The sequence below is a fragment of the Camelus bactrianus genome, chromosome 8 (assembly GCF_048773025.1).
Source record: "Camelus bactrianus isolate YW-2024 breed Bactrian camel chromosome 8, ASM4877302v1, whole genome shotgun sequence".
NCBI classification, from domain to species: domain Eukaryota; kingdom Metazoa; phylum Chordata; class Mammalia; order Artiodactyla; family Camelidae; genus Camelus; species Camelus bactrianus.
Window position 1 is genome coordinate 3,232,722 of NC_133546.1, and position 16,545 is coordinate 3,249,266.

The following is a 16,545-nucleotide window of genomic DNA, read 5'->3' on the forward strand; positions in this document are numbered from 1 at the left end:
TTGGGCCTCGTAACACTGTCCTCCTGGGTTCTGTCGAGCCTGCTGATCAGGCTTCTAAGGCTAACGTGACTCAGGGCCTGTTCACTCACCATGGATGGGGTCAGGGGCTCTGTCTTCCTACCAGGCCTCCCCGTGGACTCCTGCTGTGGCTGTCAGTCCCTGAAGTCTTGCCTGAAACCCACATTGAGTTCCCAGCCACCTATTGCTAGAGCACCTCTGTCCTTTCCGTGAGATTCCCTTGGCTTGCTTGCCTTCTGCCCGCGGTGTTCTTCAGTGTGGATGCTGGAGCCCTGCAGAATGATTTGAGGCAGTTTCAGGGAAAAGAATGACGTGGGTCAGGCTGCAGGGTTCTCAGTAAATGTGGAGGATTGACTTGGAGGTTGGTGCCATTGGGGCCAGGAGGAAGTTCTAGACGAGATGGTATCTTGAATGGAAACACAAGCCAAGAGTAGAGCTAAGAAAGCCTGGCACCTGCTTAACAGTGAACTAAGGCCTAAAGGCAAGACATACTTTCTGTTCAATGAGCTTTATTAAGGTACAATTACGTAAATTAATCTGACCAATTTCGAGTATATAGGTCAATGGGTGTTGATGAATGTATACTGTCTTGTAACTGTCACCACATTAACATTTCTGTCATCCCAGAAGGTTCCCATGTGCCTCTTTGGAGCTAGTCTTCCTTCCCTCACCCCTCTCTAGTCTGGGGCAGTCTCTCCTCTGCCTTTTCTCCTGTTTAGGAATTGCATGTAAGTGGAATAATGCAGTATTTGTGCCTGGTTTCTGCCACTTGGGTTAATGCTTTTCAGGCTCACCTGTCTTGTGGTGTATATCAGCGCTCTGTTCATTTCTGTTGCTCAGTGATGCCCCATAATTTGGGTACACAGCACTTTTAGCAATTCATCAATGTCCAGTTGCTTCACAACCTCTCCTTTTAACTTTACCTGTTCCAGCAGGTACATGGTGGTATCTCATCACGGTTATAGTTTGCATCTCCCAAATAACTAAGTATGTTGAGCATTTTTTCCCATGAGTTTATTTGCCATTTCTCTTTTTGCTTTTGTGAAGCATCAATTCAAATATTTTGCCAGTGTTTAAATTGAGGCTATTTGTTATCTTAATATTGAGTTGTAATATTGCTTTATATGTCCTAGATACAAGTCCTTTACTGGGTGTGTAACACTACACATCCCCCAGTCGGTGGCTTTTCTTTTTGTTTTCTTTGCAGTGTGTTTTGAAGAGCCAATATGTTTAATTTTGATAAAGCCTGTTTTATCAACTGTTTCTTTTATAATTTTTTCTTAATCTTAGAAATATGCTTAACCCAACATTTTCTTTTATGTTTTATAGTTTTCATGCATGTATAGGTCTATGATTCCTTTCAAGTTACTTTTTTTATGTGGTGTGAGATAAGGATCAAGATTTTTTTATTTGCTTTGTTCTTCCATATGAATATGCATTTATTCCAGCAACATTTGTTGAAAAAGATTATTCTTTCTCCAGTGAATAACCTTGGTACCTTTGTTGAAAAATCACGTATATCCATATGTTTGTTTCTAGACTCTCTTTTGGTTCATTATCTATGTATCTGATACTAGGTTGATACCATCACACTATTTGATTTTTGTTTCCAGCTTTACAGAGGTGTAATTGACACATAAAATTGTATATATTTCAAGCGCACAACACCTCCTTCACTGCCCGTCAGGGACGTGCAAGTAGAAACTACAGTGAGAAACCTCCTCACCCCTGTTCAGACGTCTGTTACCAAAAAGGCAGGAGATGCGTGCTGGCGAGGACGTGGGGGGCGGCGCCGCACAGCTCTGATCAAGCAGCTTTGCGGGACGCCAGGGACTGTAGTGTGATTTCTACAACTTCCTTATTTTTCAAAACTGACTTGGCTCCTCTGGGTTGTTTGCATTATCGTGTCACAGTGTATATTTCTCTATTTAGGATACAGTCTTCTCTGACCTCGCATCCTGTGACCTTACTAAATTGATTTATTTATTCTAGTAGTGGGTTTTTTTGGGTGTTTTGTTTCACAGATTCCTTAGGACTGTCTACCTAGGTTATCATGTCATCTGTGAATAAAGATTGTTATTTTTTCCTGTCTGATCTATATACTATATATAATACTTACGTTTAATATTAATTATATAGCACACCCACTTTTTTGCTTTATTTTGTGGCTAGAACCTTCAGTGTCGTGTTTAATAGGAAAGGTGAGGGCAGATGCTCTTGCCTTGTTCCCCTCCTTAGAGAGGAAGCCCTCAGTCTTTCACCACCAGGTCTGATGGTACCTGTAGATTTTTCATAGATGCTCTTTATCAGCTTAAAGAAATCTCCTCAAATTCCTAGTATGCTGTGAGCTTTTGTCCTGAGACAGCATTGACTTTTTTCCAAATATTTTATCTCTAGGATTACAGTCTTGTGCTGCCTGCTGACCAGGGTCTAAAAACCTTTGCCTCATATATTTTGTATGATTTTCTAGTTGTTTATGCCTGGAAGGCAATTTCAGTTGCTGTTAATCCTTCATAAGCAAAGTGGACTATTATTTTAATACTATAACTAATGTCACCCGTATTGAACTTCAGACAAAGGGAAAACGAAGGTTCGGTGATTCATTGCTATAAGCTATAAGCTGCTGTTACTTTTCAGTTAAGTAAAAAGTCTTAATACAGAATTATCTACAAGTCCTCACTTCTTAAGTGATACTAGGAATCTTGAAGAAGTAGGATTGTGGTAACAGGAAAGAGCCAACATGCTGAAAATTGCAGACAATTAAATTCTTTTTTTCAGTTTTAGTAGTTTTTGTTAGTATCTCAAGAATACTAAGTATTTGCCTGACGTCTTTGTTTTATTTCTTTGGGTGGAATCAATAATAAATAAACATACGTCCAACATAAATGTACATGTTCTAGAGAAGAAGCAGTTCTCTCAAAACCATGGAACTTAAGTTCTCCCCTTTAGTATGACTGGGCCAACTGAGACATCTATTCAGTATCTGACACGTATTAAATATTTGTAGACTGAGCTGTAGGAGCACCTTGTTGTTAGAAGACAGGCGGCTGGGCCAGAGTGCTGGAAGGAGCCATGCTCGGCCTGCAGCTCAGGACCGCGCCCCCAGGCAAGCACTGAGGCCAGTGGAACAAGTGAGCAGGGACAGGATCCGTCAGCTGCACTTGGGAGCGTCCTGGAGCAGCAAGGGGACTTCCTCGGGTGCAGCCACAGTGGCGCGCAGTAACTCGGCTGGACTTCCCGAAAGGTGGAGTTTCTTCAGGACGTCGGCCCCGTCACATGCTCTGAAAGTCCATTTAGCCCCTTCCCCGTGCAAGGCTGTATTCTGGTATCCATCTGGAAGAAGTCGGGGGCAGTCCTCCGTGGTGAAGTTGCAATTTATTGCAGTTTATTGTGATTGTGAAAATTCAGGAGAAAGAGAATATCACATAATTTCATCATCTGAAGATACTATTTTCAAAAAACAACTTCAACCAAGCAAATTTGAAGATCCGTTGGCTTCATTCAATAATTCACAATCAGGTCGCATCTCAACTAGCAAATAGAAGGGTGCTCTGAGGAGCTGTACAAGATGGAGGGGTTTCGTAGGCAGAGGTGGAGGGGACAAGGAAGTTATTAGCAAAACAGAAGAAAGGATTGTTTCGGACTAAGTCACCCTCCCTTAGTGGGAAGGGTGGGGGTCCTAGCATACGGGTTGCCTCACTAGTGTGCACCAGGAAATTCCAGCTTTGTTTTAAAATTTCCTGGTGGCGGCTGGAACTGCAGTTAGTAGGTGTTAAGCCTTGGTGAAGCTGAGTAGAAGTGACTTCATTTGGGGCTGCTTGTTTCTTTTTAACAATATTAATACATATTTACAGAGATGCAAATTATATGTGAACCTATTTTTTTTTCATTTCAGACTTGTGAGGTAATATGATATACTGCAGAAAAAATAATTTATAATTGAAACCAATTTGTGTGTATATAATTTATAAAGTGTGTATTATGTACATACACTTATCTTTTTAGCTAATATAGATAATTTTGCTTTTCTCTTACTCTTTTTAACTTAACCAAATCATGGACAATTTTTCAGGTCAATAAGTATGAACATTCATCATCATTTTGAGCATCTGCAGTTTTGGACCATGTGGCATCTGTATTTTTTATTGTAAGCCTCCTCAAATTCTTCTTTTTTACTAGGAAAATTTTAAAAAATCAACAAGGACTAAAAATCCTTAAGGATTATAAGAATCAATCAAAACCCCTTTTAGCTGTTTCTTTAATGCTTAATTTTAAATGGATCTTTTTAAGATCTCCTACAATAACTTATTAAACTAATTTCAATTTTTCTTTACTATGTTTCATTTTTCTTAAATGGGCTTCCCTTTTGTCTATAGTCTTCATGGATCAAGTAGTAAGAAAATAATTTCTTCTTGATTCTAAAGAAGACAGGCTTTAGTGGAGTTCTCGTCTGCTCTCTGTTTCTGGAGCTCTTTCCTCAAAGTGAACAACAGAGCAGAGAAGTCTGCTACAAGCAGCCACAAAACTAAAGCAGCCATCGGAATACAAATTTCTTTAGGTCTTATAAATTTGTATCATTCCTGAAATCCCATTTCATATAAAAGAGATATCAAAAGTGATCACAAAACAGCAAAGTACAAATACATGCCCAGTTATGAAGATTTATAAAATACTCAAAATTAAGTACTTCCTGTGAAAGGTGTGCTTACTAGGGAATCTTCCAGGAGATATTTCTGTCAATGAGTTTTTTTACTAAAGCTTCAATAAAATTATTAAGATGAGGTTTAGATTGAAGTTGGTTTTCTTCTTTTTTTTTTTAATTTCTCTTTAACAAGCATCAATATTCCCTTTCTGAAATTTTTTTTGAATTTTCTTGTTTATTAGTCCCCGTAGAATTTAAGCTCCCTGAGAACGGGGGTAGATACCTTGCGTATGGTGAACCTGCAGGACATGTTCGTTGAGTAAACACATGTTTACAGAACCCCAGCACCACCTAAAAGTTAGTGTCGGCTGTCATGAACGCTTTTGTTGCTAGCCCGATGCTCATGAATGACTCCAAATCTGGCTACCATGGCGATTTCCCTCTTGCCCGTGATTCCCTACCCTTTCGGTTTTGAGTGAGCTTCGTGCTGACCCGCCTGAAAGGCCGTTGAATAGTTCAGTCACAAGTGCGTGTTGGAAATGCACAGAGACGTCCCAGAGTTGTAGGTTCTTAGACATTCTGAGTCATGCACTCTTAACCTGTTACTTCGAAAATGTCATTCTGGAAAGAACTATTTTTTGATATCAAATTATATTGCTAGGATATTGTTTCACTTCAGACTTATAAGGTGCAAAAGAAGTCAGACACCTAGCAAAGTGACTGTCCGTTTGGGCTTGTAACCACAGTCCACGCTCCGAGCCACTGGCTGCCCTATTCCTTGCGTGGGCGCCTCCACTGCCACCCACCGTGGAAGAGAAATTAATGAATTGTCCTCAACATGCTTAAATTTTCCTTGGCAGAAGAGTTCCACTAAATGAAAATTCCAGGTAGAGGAAATCGGAAGCAAGTTTTCCTTATCCCAGCAAATTCACTGGGGTCATTAATTCCCTCAGTAAAATACCACGTTCCCTGCATGCAGTGGGCTTGACATCTGACATTCCCTTAACAGAAATCATTTGACTTCTAAGTTGGAGGAAGAGATAGAGCTTACATTTCTAAATCTGTACATATGATAAAAAGTCCAGAAATACATTATAGGTAACATTTTTCTTTCAGAAACTTTCCATAAAGCAAAAAAGCTGGAGTTTTTTTTTTTAAATAAATAAATGTCAGTAGAGTATCTTATGCAAACTTCTCAAGTTTGAGAAGCACTAGGGAAAACAAAAGAAAAAGCAGAAGGAACATTTATGCACAGATGTATGGACATTTGAGCTCTTCTTTGAATTAACTTTAAAAAATTTTTTTATAATTGAAGCACCATCAGTTTACAATGCTGAACTAGTTTCTGGTGTACAGCATAGTGACACACACCCACACACACACACACTTATATGTGCATATTCCTTTTAAAGATCAGGTAGGAAATAAATAGAGAAGAAGAAAACAAAAAAATTAATAAAACCAAGAGCTCATTTTTTGAAAGAGTGAGCAAAATTGACAGATCTCTGGCCAAGCTCACCAAAAAGAAGAGGGGACTCAAATACACAAAATAAGAAATGAAAGAGGAGAAATTACAGCCAATACCACAGAAATACAAAAAATCCATACAGGATACTGTGAACAATTATATAGAAAAAAGGTTTTTAGAAACATACATCCACCAAAACTGAATCAAGAGGAAACGTAACTTTCAAATCATAGTGACGCTTGGGGAGTGGATGGTTCCGAAGGGTCACAGCTTGGTAACTCCATTCAGTCCCACTGTAAACTTGTCCACACAGCTGCCGCTTCCCATTGTGTGCGTTTTAATTCACCCTTACTTTTCAACCCTGCTCAGTGAATTCCTTAGATAAAAGTTTTTTAAAAAATTAAAAACACATAAGCCTCTGTAACTTTATAATCTGTTAATAAATTTGTTGTAATGATCAAATCAAACAGTTCAGTTTCCAGAAAGGCTTATGAAAGGTTGAGAATTTAGAAGTAAAGGAGTAAATGAAATGTTTCTATGTTATGACTTCAGGGTAGAAGATAAAATAAATGTTTTTCTTCTAAGATGCTTACATTCTTAGGGAAATCAGATGCAATACCCAGACCATGGTGGAACAATTATAAGAAAAATATTGAAGCAAGTGTGTGATACTACAGTAATGCAAGAAGTAGGTACTGTTTGTTGATCACCTGCCGTCCGGTAGTCCCCAGCTTGGTGATTTTTGAAAAGCTCCCGGGGAGAATCAGCATGCAGCGGTTTGGAACCTAGTTTACTTTGGGTTCTGAAGCATCCAAGGGGCATGATGGGTGGAGTATTTTTGGAAGATAAAGTGGGTGAGTGAGCGTGTGTGTGCATGCACGTGTGTGTGGGCATGACTCCGGGACTGGCTTAGAGGCTCAGAGGCTGCTGGTTGATGTGTGGTTTGGGATTAGACTTGGTGTTACTTGTGGAAATGAGTGGTAAGCAGTAAATCTGGGAAAGATTAGAAAAAAAGAAGAAACAACAGATCTCAGTGGTTGAGTTAAGAATATTGAAGGAGGAAGAAGAATCACAACCCTGTCTGGACTTGTGGGACGTTTTTGTCCCTGTCAAGATCAGGCTGTGCTTTGGCGTCACACAGAATACATTAGGTTTGGGGCATGTGGTGCACTGGTGGTAGTGGTGAGGCGGGGCGTGATTGCTAAACAAGACGCGGGACAGCAGCGGCAGTACGGGAAAGGCCGCCCCGCGCTGAGGGGCTGCACGGGTCTCCAGACGAGGGGCAGCATCAACGCGTCTTCCCCGTGTCACAGCCGGTGGACCTGCAGCGGCGTCTTGGCCGGTTTGTTTCTTACACCTTGTTGGTTACACAGGCTCACTCTTGCCACGTAGTCAGCCTCGCAGGGAGAGCACTTCAGAGGGGCTCACCTGGACCTGACCAGTCCATCAATCTCATTTTGCCAGTGAACAATGCTGACATGCTGGTACAAACAGCACCTCCCCCCCGCCACCTCCTGGGACCCCTGGTACAAAGCAGCACTATGAATAGGTGTGTTTCCTGGGGTCCCATGCAGGCACATATCTTATTTCAGCAAACTGGGAATGCTGGCAACAGCACAGCACAAGTGTTGGTGACCATTGGAGATACCCGTGTGGGATTTCTCATGTAGAATATTGCAAATATCACAAGCCCTCTTCTCGGTACATGTATTTGATAAATCAGACTGTATCCCTATTTGCAGGCACTGCCATTTTAGGATCTCCAAAAAAGTCATCTCGAAAATGACCAGCAAGCTGTTGTGCAATTTCATGTCCCTCCAGAATTAATGTGTGTCTAGCTCGAAATTTACTGTGTTTAACTTTTACTATACAGCATTTTAAAACCGAGTTCTGAGATTTCACAAGAGGAATCATTACAGACAGATTTCTAGTTTATTGAGAGTGAATGACATGTTCTGTGTTTCACAAACTACTCTGAGTTTCTGACTCTTTTTCTCCCTTCTTTCTCCATCCCCCAGATGAATCGGCTCCTAAGGAAGTCAGCAGGGTGAGTAATGCGAACATCATCTCTGTGACCACAACACAGGAAATAAATTCTCCTGTATATTTTCAGCCCTCTAACGTTAAAGTGTCAGAAAAAACATGACGAAAACCGTGCCCTCCCCAGAGGATTGCTCATTACGAGTCTGGAGTAAAGTCAGTAGGGAGAAAGGATGCTAATTGGAGGCCTCACTCCGAATTCAGCTCCCAGATACATTCCATTTGGCCTGCACGTGCCTTTGGAGTATTCTGAATTTGTTGCCACCACTTAGAAATTGAGAGAGCGCATATTAAGATTGAATTTCTGGCTTCTCTGGAAAAACCGACACCAGGTTCCCCAGGCGGGAGCCGCTTCCTGGTGCCTTCATGCACCCGCGCTGCCTGGGGCCCTGCCTTTCCTTTCTTGCACCTTCTTTGTGGGAGAACAGAAGGCGGCTACTCATGAACTGAGGGCATGACAGCCTTTAGGACGTTTATAAATATTAAGTGCACGGGTTCACGTCCAAGAGAGACACTTAGTGGTAAAGTTCAGTGGCTTACGGCAGCGGGGCACGAGTGTGGAAGGCGTTGCAGCACAGCGCGCTCAGTGCCGCAAGCCTGTGACTACGTGATTACACGCGGAAAAGACTCGGCGTTACCTGCCCTGCTCACAGACAAAGGCCTTAAAATAGGGGTTACATGTTGAAAAAAATCTATTGAATAATTCAGTCAAGTCTGAATTGTATCTGATGCAACCTTATGTATCATAAGATATAAACTGTAGCGCTGTTAACAAAGTCACGTATACAGATGTATGCCCCTGAAGAGAGGAGGGTCTGAATGGCCGGGACCACTGGTGGAGACTGGGCAGAATTTCCTCTGTTCGTAGCAGCCTGACAGACACTTCAGGTTTCTGTAAGTCTCAGGGTTTTACTGAGTGCCTGCACTGTCACCTTCGCATTTGCAGAGCTCACAGAAAGTTCCCAAGTCTAAGATCTTCAGGGTATACTGGGGACAGAAGGATCTGCCTGAAATTTTCACAGCTGCTGGGAGCAGCAGAAGTGGCTACAAAGCAGTGTTTGAGGATGACAAGAAGGTTGTCACGAGTGGACTTGGGTGGAGGCCGAAGCACTGGGGTGTTGATACCGGCAAAGCCGCTGTCTCAGGCCTCCCCCACGTGTCTGTAAACCAAAGACAAGAAGGGAAAACTACAACTTACTCATCAATACGCTGCTTTTTTTTCTTTAACCCAGACTAACTTTGTAGGGAATCCCTAACCTCAGTTTAACCTTTACAACCCTCAAAAGATTTTAGACGTTGTTTTTGAAGGAGGTGGGGAAAGAGATGCCCCCAGGAGGTGACATCAGCCTACCCGGGCATTTTCCTGACAGTCTGTTCTGTTGACCACAAAGATTAGAGCCACACCCCTGGTACCGTGCTTACATCAGCATTAACTCTATTCACCTGTTTGGTGGAACACGCTCTCCTCACCACCAGGGTCCCCCAGTGGAAAGATCTTGTATCATAGTGTCATAAGTGGTTTTGTTTTTGCTGTCCACCCCTTCAAATATAAGCTGAGTTCTATTTGGGGAGAAGAACCATACAAAGAGTAGGCTTTGTAATTGGATGCATTTCCCTATATTTTAGTTACACAAAATGTTGCCATGACACATCTTGGATTCCGACCGCCACATACTGTCTCTAAGGCCATTAGAAAGGATAATCAACTGCACATAATGACTTTTCTCTGCTATTATTTTATAAGGTTTTCTTATTTTATGCCAAATTTGGAGAAAGTGCATCCCCATTTGAGAAATGCTCAGTACGTGAGCTGATGGCCTAGAATAGGGTCGGTTGGTAGGACCTTTTACAGTTTTGTTTTGTTTTGTTTTTTTGTGAATATACCCCATACCTTGGTCAATGCTCATTCAACTGGCACTCAGAATTTGCTTCATGAAACAGTATACCATTGTTTTAAGTGAAAATTAAGATTTAGAAATACCCATTGTGACCTTCTGGTAGATGGTGACTGGCACATCCAATGTCAAAAAAGCGTGCTTCTTAGTGAGGCAGACTGTGACACCTCCAGGCAGTTCTGATTATCGTGGGGGACTTTCTCACTTAGAGCCAAGCAGCCTTTCTTTAACTGCTGTCTACTAGCGTTGTTTTGACTTTTGTAGCAACTCAAAAAAGCTACCCACCTACTCCGTGTGAGAGCTCTTTGAACGGGGAGATCGCGTTCTGTCTTCCCAGTGAAACATACTCACAAAATAATTTCTTCCTGTATGCCTCCTTAGGATTTGGGTTGACATTCTCTGAACAAAGTATACATTATCAATATATTTTTAGAAGGTGACCTCTGTGACACAATATTATAGACCAACTTTGGCTTGAACCTGATAAGATGAGGTGGGCCAGAGAGCCCTTGGAAACTGTGCATCTGTGGAACAGTCCAAGGGAGAACTGGAGATACAGATACAGCAGATGTGTCTGGGGTCTGTGGCATGTAGACACCGAACGCTGGGCTCCCCAGCTGTCCAGCGGTGGGGAGGACGTGGACAAGGCAGCAGAGGAGACTCAGGAGGAGAAATCGGTGAAGTGGGAGGAAAACCGAGCAAGCTCCTTCGTCAGCAGGTTTTCATTTATAATTTTACCTACAGGACTATATAGCTACTTCATTTATTTTTTATTTTTGTCTTTTTGGGGGGTGGTAATTAGGTTTATTTATGTGTTTTTAATGGGGGTGCTGGGAATTGACCCCAGGACCTCGTGCATGCTAAGCACACACTCTGCCACTGAGCTGTGTCCTCCCCCTGTACATTTATTTAAGCTTCATTTCATCTTGTTTTGACCCAACCCAACCTCTTGAGTGAAGTCTCAGTCTCACTTCTCTCATCTAACACATTAGTTCCCTGTTTTGAGGCCACACATTTGAGTAGTTTTCCCAAGTTGTTTTCCTATGCCCTTTTTTCAGTGATTTATTAAAAAATAAATAGGACAATGCTATACATAGAAACTTCACCTATAAGAATAATACGAGGTACTGTGTCAACGCCTTGTTAAAATCAGCATACCTTGGCCAGCCTGTTGTTTTTCCAGTCAGACACCATCGTTCAGTCATCATATGGTAGTTAAGCCCCCGCTCTTCTAGGCTCATCAGGGAAGAACCTAGACAGAAATGCTGCCCTCACAGCATCAGCATCAGTGTGGAGCCAATAAGCAGCAAATCAATAACACGCACCCTGGGTTCAGTGGCAGTGAGTGCTGTAGAGACAAGGCAGGGCAGAGGATATGGTGCTGGGGTGCGAGTGTGCAGCCAGGGACGGTTTATCAGGAGCAGAGGAAAGACCGAGGCGGGGTGAAGGAGGGAGCCACACTGAGAACTGCGGGAAAAGTATTCCAGGCAGACGGTGTAGGCAGGAATGTTCAAGGCACAGAAGGAGGTCTTCTGGGCATGAACTGAATGAATGAAAGGAGGAGCCCTGGGCAGAGAGCTCGGGGCGGGCGAGCGCTGGGGGGACGTGGCGTCAGTCGTCGGTCTGTCATTTGTTTCCATCTGCTCAGCACAAGTAGTCCTTTCTCCTGTTTTACTATTATTGGTGGTGATAAAGTGGGTCCAGCTTATGAATCACAAAGAGTTCTGACAAGGAAAGGGAGAGAAAGCATCCAGGTAAGAAGCCTATGTGGAGGCTGAGTGCTAGAATTAGACAGACTTCAGCCAGGTCTAGATTTCTTGGGTAACGTCTTTGCCCCTCGAAATGCTGTAAGATGTGTTTCGTTGTATTTTTAATTTTGTTGGTAAATGTTGCTTTTTTTGTCTCTGAATATCTCTAAAACTCTGTCTTCTGCCCTTGGGAGTTACTGTTTTTCCCAGGGTGTACGTAAGTGTTTTAACTTGCTGACTAACCTGGCATGTAGTGAGCTTTCTCAGCCATTTTTAACGTCTTTTTTTAGTTCAAAATACTTTTGTCTATTTGTTTCTTGGTGTGTCAGCTCTCTCTCATTTGCTTCATTCTCTTCAAGATCATCAGGTATCCACATCCTTCATCCTCTGTCAGTTTTTTTTTTTTTTTTACCATGCATTCTGGAAGGACCACTCAGCCTAACTGTGCATCCCTGGCGTGAGCGTGTGCAGCACAGCTGTTCTGCACCGTCTCCAACTCTGCTTAAATTCATGGCTCTGTCTCATGAACGTTACTTCTGTACTTTGGGGCTTTCTCTCCACTTCAGTCTGTCTTATGATCTTACTGATAATTCTCACTGTTAATTCTTTCATTTTCTTGAGAGTGCAAAGCAGATGCTGCCGTAAAAGTCACTTTGCATATATCCTTCCTTCTAAGACATATAAAAATAGCTTTATCCTGGGTCTGCTAGTATAATACAATGCTAATACCTTGGGTATTTGGGTAAGTTTTTCTTTTTTAATGTCACTATGTATGTTGAGGGGTTATTTTTTAGATTTTTTTTAACGTTTATTTATCCTTGAATAATGTTAGTTTTGGCCCGCCAGGCTCCTTCCTGGGTTTCTCCTAGATTGCAGGCTGTTCAGTTAAGGACGGCAACAAAGTCATAAATGTGTTTTCTTTTTGCCATAGGTGTTGCCGCAAGCTGCTTTTTTCTTGTTTATCACTTTCCCCCAGCTAGAATGTAAATTCCGTGAGAGTTAGAACCTTACCTGGAACCTGTTATAGTGCTTGACACATTGCTGAGGAGCTATTAGTTCAACAAGACTTATTTACATACTGACATTCAGAAATACATCCACTGGGCAAGGCACTCAGATGCATCTTCTGTTTCCTTAACTTTGTCATTGTTCATCTGCTCCTGATGATTTTTTTCTACTAGCAATTTTAAAGTTATCAGGAATGTCAGTCAATTACTTAAAACTATTTTAGCTCATGGACTGCTTTTTCCTAAATTAAATTATTATTATGAAAAGCCCTTTCATCTTGTGGGCCTCTTGCCCTAAACTAAATTAGGAGCTATTTTGAAGGGGTTCCCATTAGTCAAATCTGGGACAATTTGAGCATTAAAATGCATGTATAATAATATTAATTACTATTAATTAATATTAACCTGTTGAATAAATAAGCTGAGTCCATACTCATACGAATGAATGAGTAAGGGAAAGAGAAAGCTCTTCCTCTCAGCAGGTGCCAGGTCACAGGTACGGGGGGGACGCTGGTGCGCTGGCCCCTTCACTTCATTGTATTCTTGCCAAAATTGCCGAACCCAGGTCTAATCTTAAGAAAATATCAGACAAATCAAAACTGGCCCGTACTCGTCACAAACATCAAGCTCAAGACACACAAAGAAAGGCTCTGGGATTGTTCCACAGTAAAGTGTACCAAAGAGACATGGCAGTTGAGTGACATATATGATCTGGAGTTTGAACCCGGACCAATGAGGGTGGGACAATCACAAAAGACATTATTGGGATAAGGTATGAAATTTGACTGTGTGTTTTTAATTAGCTAATATTGCTGTAGCAATGTTAAGTTTTCTGATTATGCTAACTATTGTAACTATGTTTCACATTCAACGTACAAATTCAGTGTATTCTCTTAATACTCTTTTTCTTAGGAAATACGTACTGAAAGTTTTGGATAAAGGACTTGTTCTCAAATATTCAGAAAAAAATGTATTGCTATTGTGTGTATGTATGTGTGTGTATAGACAGACAGATAACAGAGAGTGAGAGGGAGGGAGGGGAGAAAGAAGGAAAGGGGAGGAAAGAAGGGAGGAAAGGAGGGAGGAAGGGAAGGAGGAAGGAAGCAGGGGAAAGAATTTACTAAGAGGATGATAAAGCAAATAGGACAAAAGTGTAAATAATTGACGGCACACAGGAGTTTCTGGTACTGTTCTTGCAGTTTTCTGTAAGGTTGAAATTATGTCCAAACAAAAAGTTATAAAAAAGAAACAGGAAAAATCTAAAGAATGATGATGAGAGGTTATTATTCAGATGTTGTATTTTACACTGAAAACTAAGAGCTGTCTTTCACGCTGTTAAGTATTTATGTGGCAAATCCTTACCCCCGTCCCATCCTGTGTGCTAGTGTTCTGTTGCAGTGCTCCAGGGCCTATCAGTGATGCCTCATGGAGTCACGGGCCCTTGGAGGCATCACAGATCCCATCTCGTTCGAGCTCCCAGTCCATTCTTGAATCACCTGTGAACTCTTCTGGCAAAGTGATCTTCCAGTCTGTGTTTAAGCACCTAAGTCACTTTAACAAACCTGAGAACGTTTGCTCTTCTGTCTAGATCAGCTCTCAGGTTTCCTCCTGAACCGAGGATTTACACTCCCCAACTCATTACCGTTGTGTCTCATAGAAGATTATTTCCGTCTGGGTGATAGAGTCACTGTTACCCTGGTTCCCAGATTGTGTTCCAAACGCTCACAGGTACCACAGCAAACTCACAGGGATAAAATTTCATGGGAAACAACGCCATCTGTCAGACGGAGCTTGATGGAGTTCACATTTTCAATGTTGACACAGTCCACAGTTTTAACGTTAGACACTACCATTCTTTCAGTGAAGTCATATCTTTGCAAATCCATGTGTTTAGCAGTTGCACTAATGGAAAGCAAGTACTGCATGAAAATCAGTGTGGAATAGAAAATGAGGGTGGCTGTGTCCAGTCTGATGCTAAGGTTCGAGAAGTTGTACGTCACAACTCATTCTAACCCATCTTGATCGAGGAGCGTCTCAGCGACGCTTAGTATATACTTTATACGGGTTCTTAAAAATAAAGGCAGTGGTGAAAGGACTTTGTGGAGTTAAAAATGCTGTGCAAATACAAGTTCTTAACTTCATTAATATACTGTTGTAATTTTCTGTTAGTCAAGACATAGAATTGAAAGTTCATTCGATTGAGTTAATCCCTTAGTAAACTTTCTTCATCGTGTTGTTTCCGTGAGAGCATCTCAGAAGCGCATTATTTGATATTCGTCAGTGTTTGTTTCCTCTGCTGTTCCTTTGTTAATAGTAGGCGTGAGTAACAAAATGGCCGTAGGCTAAAAATCAAATAGTAACTATGCCTATTATTCACATTCACATGTAATTTTAAGTTTTCAATATCTTATGATTTGAATGATCCATTTACTGTGAAGGTAGGTCTTCAATATTTGAGAGTTAATACTATATTAATATAGTTTAGTAATCATAATAAAACATTTAGTTTTTATGATATTTATGCAATTGTCATCGCTAATTAAAGGACACAGGGTGTACTAACGCATCTGTTAGGTTAAAGATTAGGATTTGTATGAACAAGAACAAGAACAAAAAAATCCTAGAACATAGATTAACATAGAAAGTTACTGTTGAAAGGTATTTTAAAGACAGTATCTCAGCCTTCTTGTTGCATAAATGAGAAAACTAAAGCCCAGAGACTTGGAAGGAAATTTCATGATAAACTGTCCATAACCCCAAATGTCTTCTTGTTCTCACTTGTGTGTGACAACCCATTTCCTGTCCAAAAGAGATGGAGAACAGCTGGGCGTTAATCTCAGCGCTGCATCTGGTCTTATCAAGGGGTCTGTCCTCAGAATTACACTGGGAGACAAAAGAGTCAGTCTGCATATCACTTTATTATACAGACTCCTTAATTGAGTAACTAAAAAACCCGCCTTAAAACTAGCTAATGTACCCTCCCAATAAGAAAGAGAATGTATTCAAAGAATGGATGGATTCATGAAAAAGAAATGCCCAGAGGCAGATTTAGGCATGAAGGCTTTTGCATGGCTCAGTCCAGGGGTTCCAAATCGGTCGCATGACTGAGTCTGTGTCTGTCGGCATCAGTGTCAGATCGGCTCTTTCCCACGACTTCGACTGGGGTGGGGACTGTGGAGCTGGTGGTTCTGATCAGTGGTGAGGAGGGCGATTCTAGGGCAGAGTATTTTCTCTGGAGTTCTTCAAACTTGCAGTAGCTCAGCTAGGATCTTTTTACAGATGATAAAGAGATAACATAAGCCTTTGCAGCGCCATAGAACGCTGTTGCATTTTGTAGGCATCAGAATTTCAAGTGTTTGTGATTTTTATTCAGTTTTCACTGTCACACTGGTGACTTCCCCTTTACTCAGTGCGCAGCTAAATGGCCACAGGCCTCTTTGGGGAGAGGAGGAAGAAGCACTGTAAGGCTTTGACTGTGAATCAAAATCCTTCCTCGAGGGGACCTGGTCCCGCCTGGCTTTATCCAAGAGGTTCTGTGAAGTGGCTCAAGTCTGGAATTCACTGAGGTACTCTGACTTCCCTGTTGTGGTTATCAAGTCAGATTTTTGTTCGTGTAACCCAGAACACTTCTCTTTAGACAAATGGGAAAAACAGAAGGTTGCCCTATTTCAGTTCCAGGGACACTGTGATCAAGGGCTTGGTCCAGTGCTAAAGATCTCTGCTGGCC

At 41.6% G+C, this 16,545-nt stretch overlaps 1 protein-coding gene across 13 annotated transcripts in view; it reads left to right on the forward strand.

The window, feature by feature from the left end:
* The window catches only part of PDE10A (phosphodiesterase 10A), a 536,527-nt gene that overhangs the window by 422,155 nt on the left and 97,827 nt on the right, over nucleotides 1–16,545 (forward strand). For 12 of the 13 annotated variants that reach the window (XR_006723129.2, XR_012508502.1, XM_045513215.2 and 9 more), the window contains one exon: nucleotides 8,147–8,175. The exons of the other annotated variant lie outside the window; for it this stretch is intronic. Coding sequence is in view for 8 of the 12 variants with exons in the window: in XM_045513215.2 (XP_045369171.1) it covers nucleotides 8,147–8,175 (29 nt within the window). In the remaining 4 variants the exon portion in view is untranslated. The remainder of the gene's footprint in view (nucleotides 1–8,146; nucleotides 8,176–16,545) is intronic. 13 annotated transcript variants of the gene reach the window in all.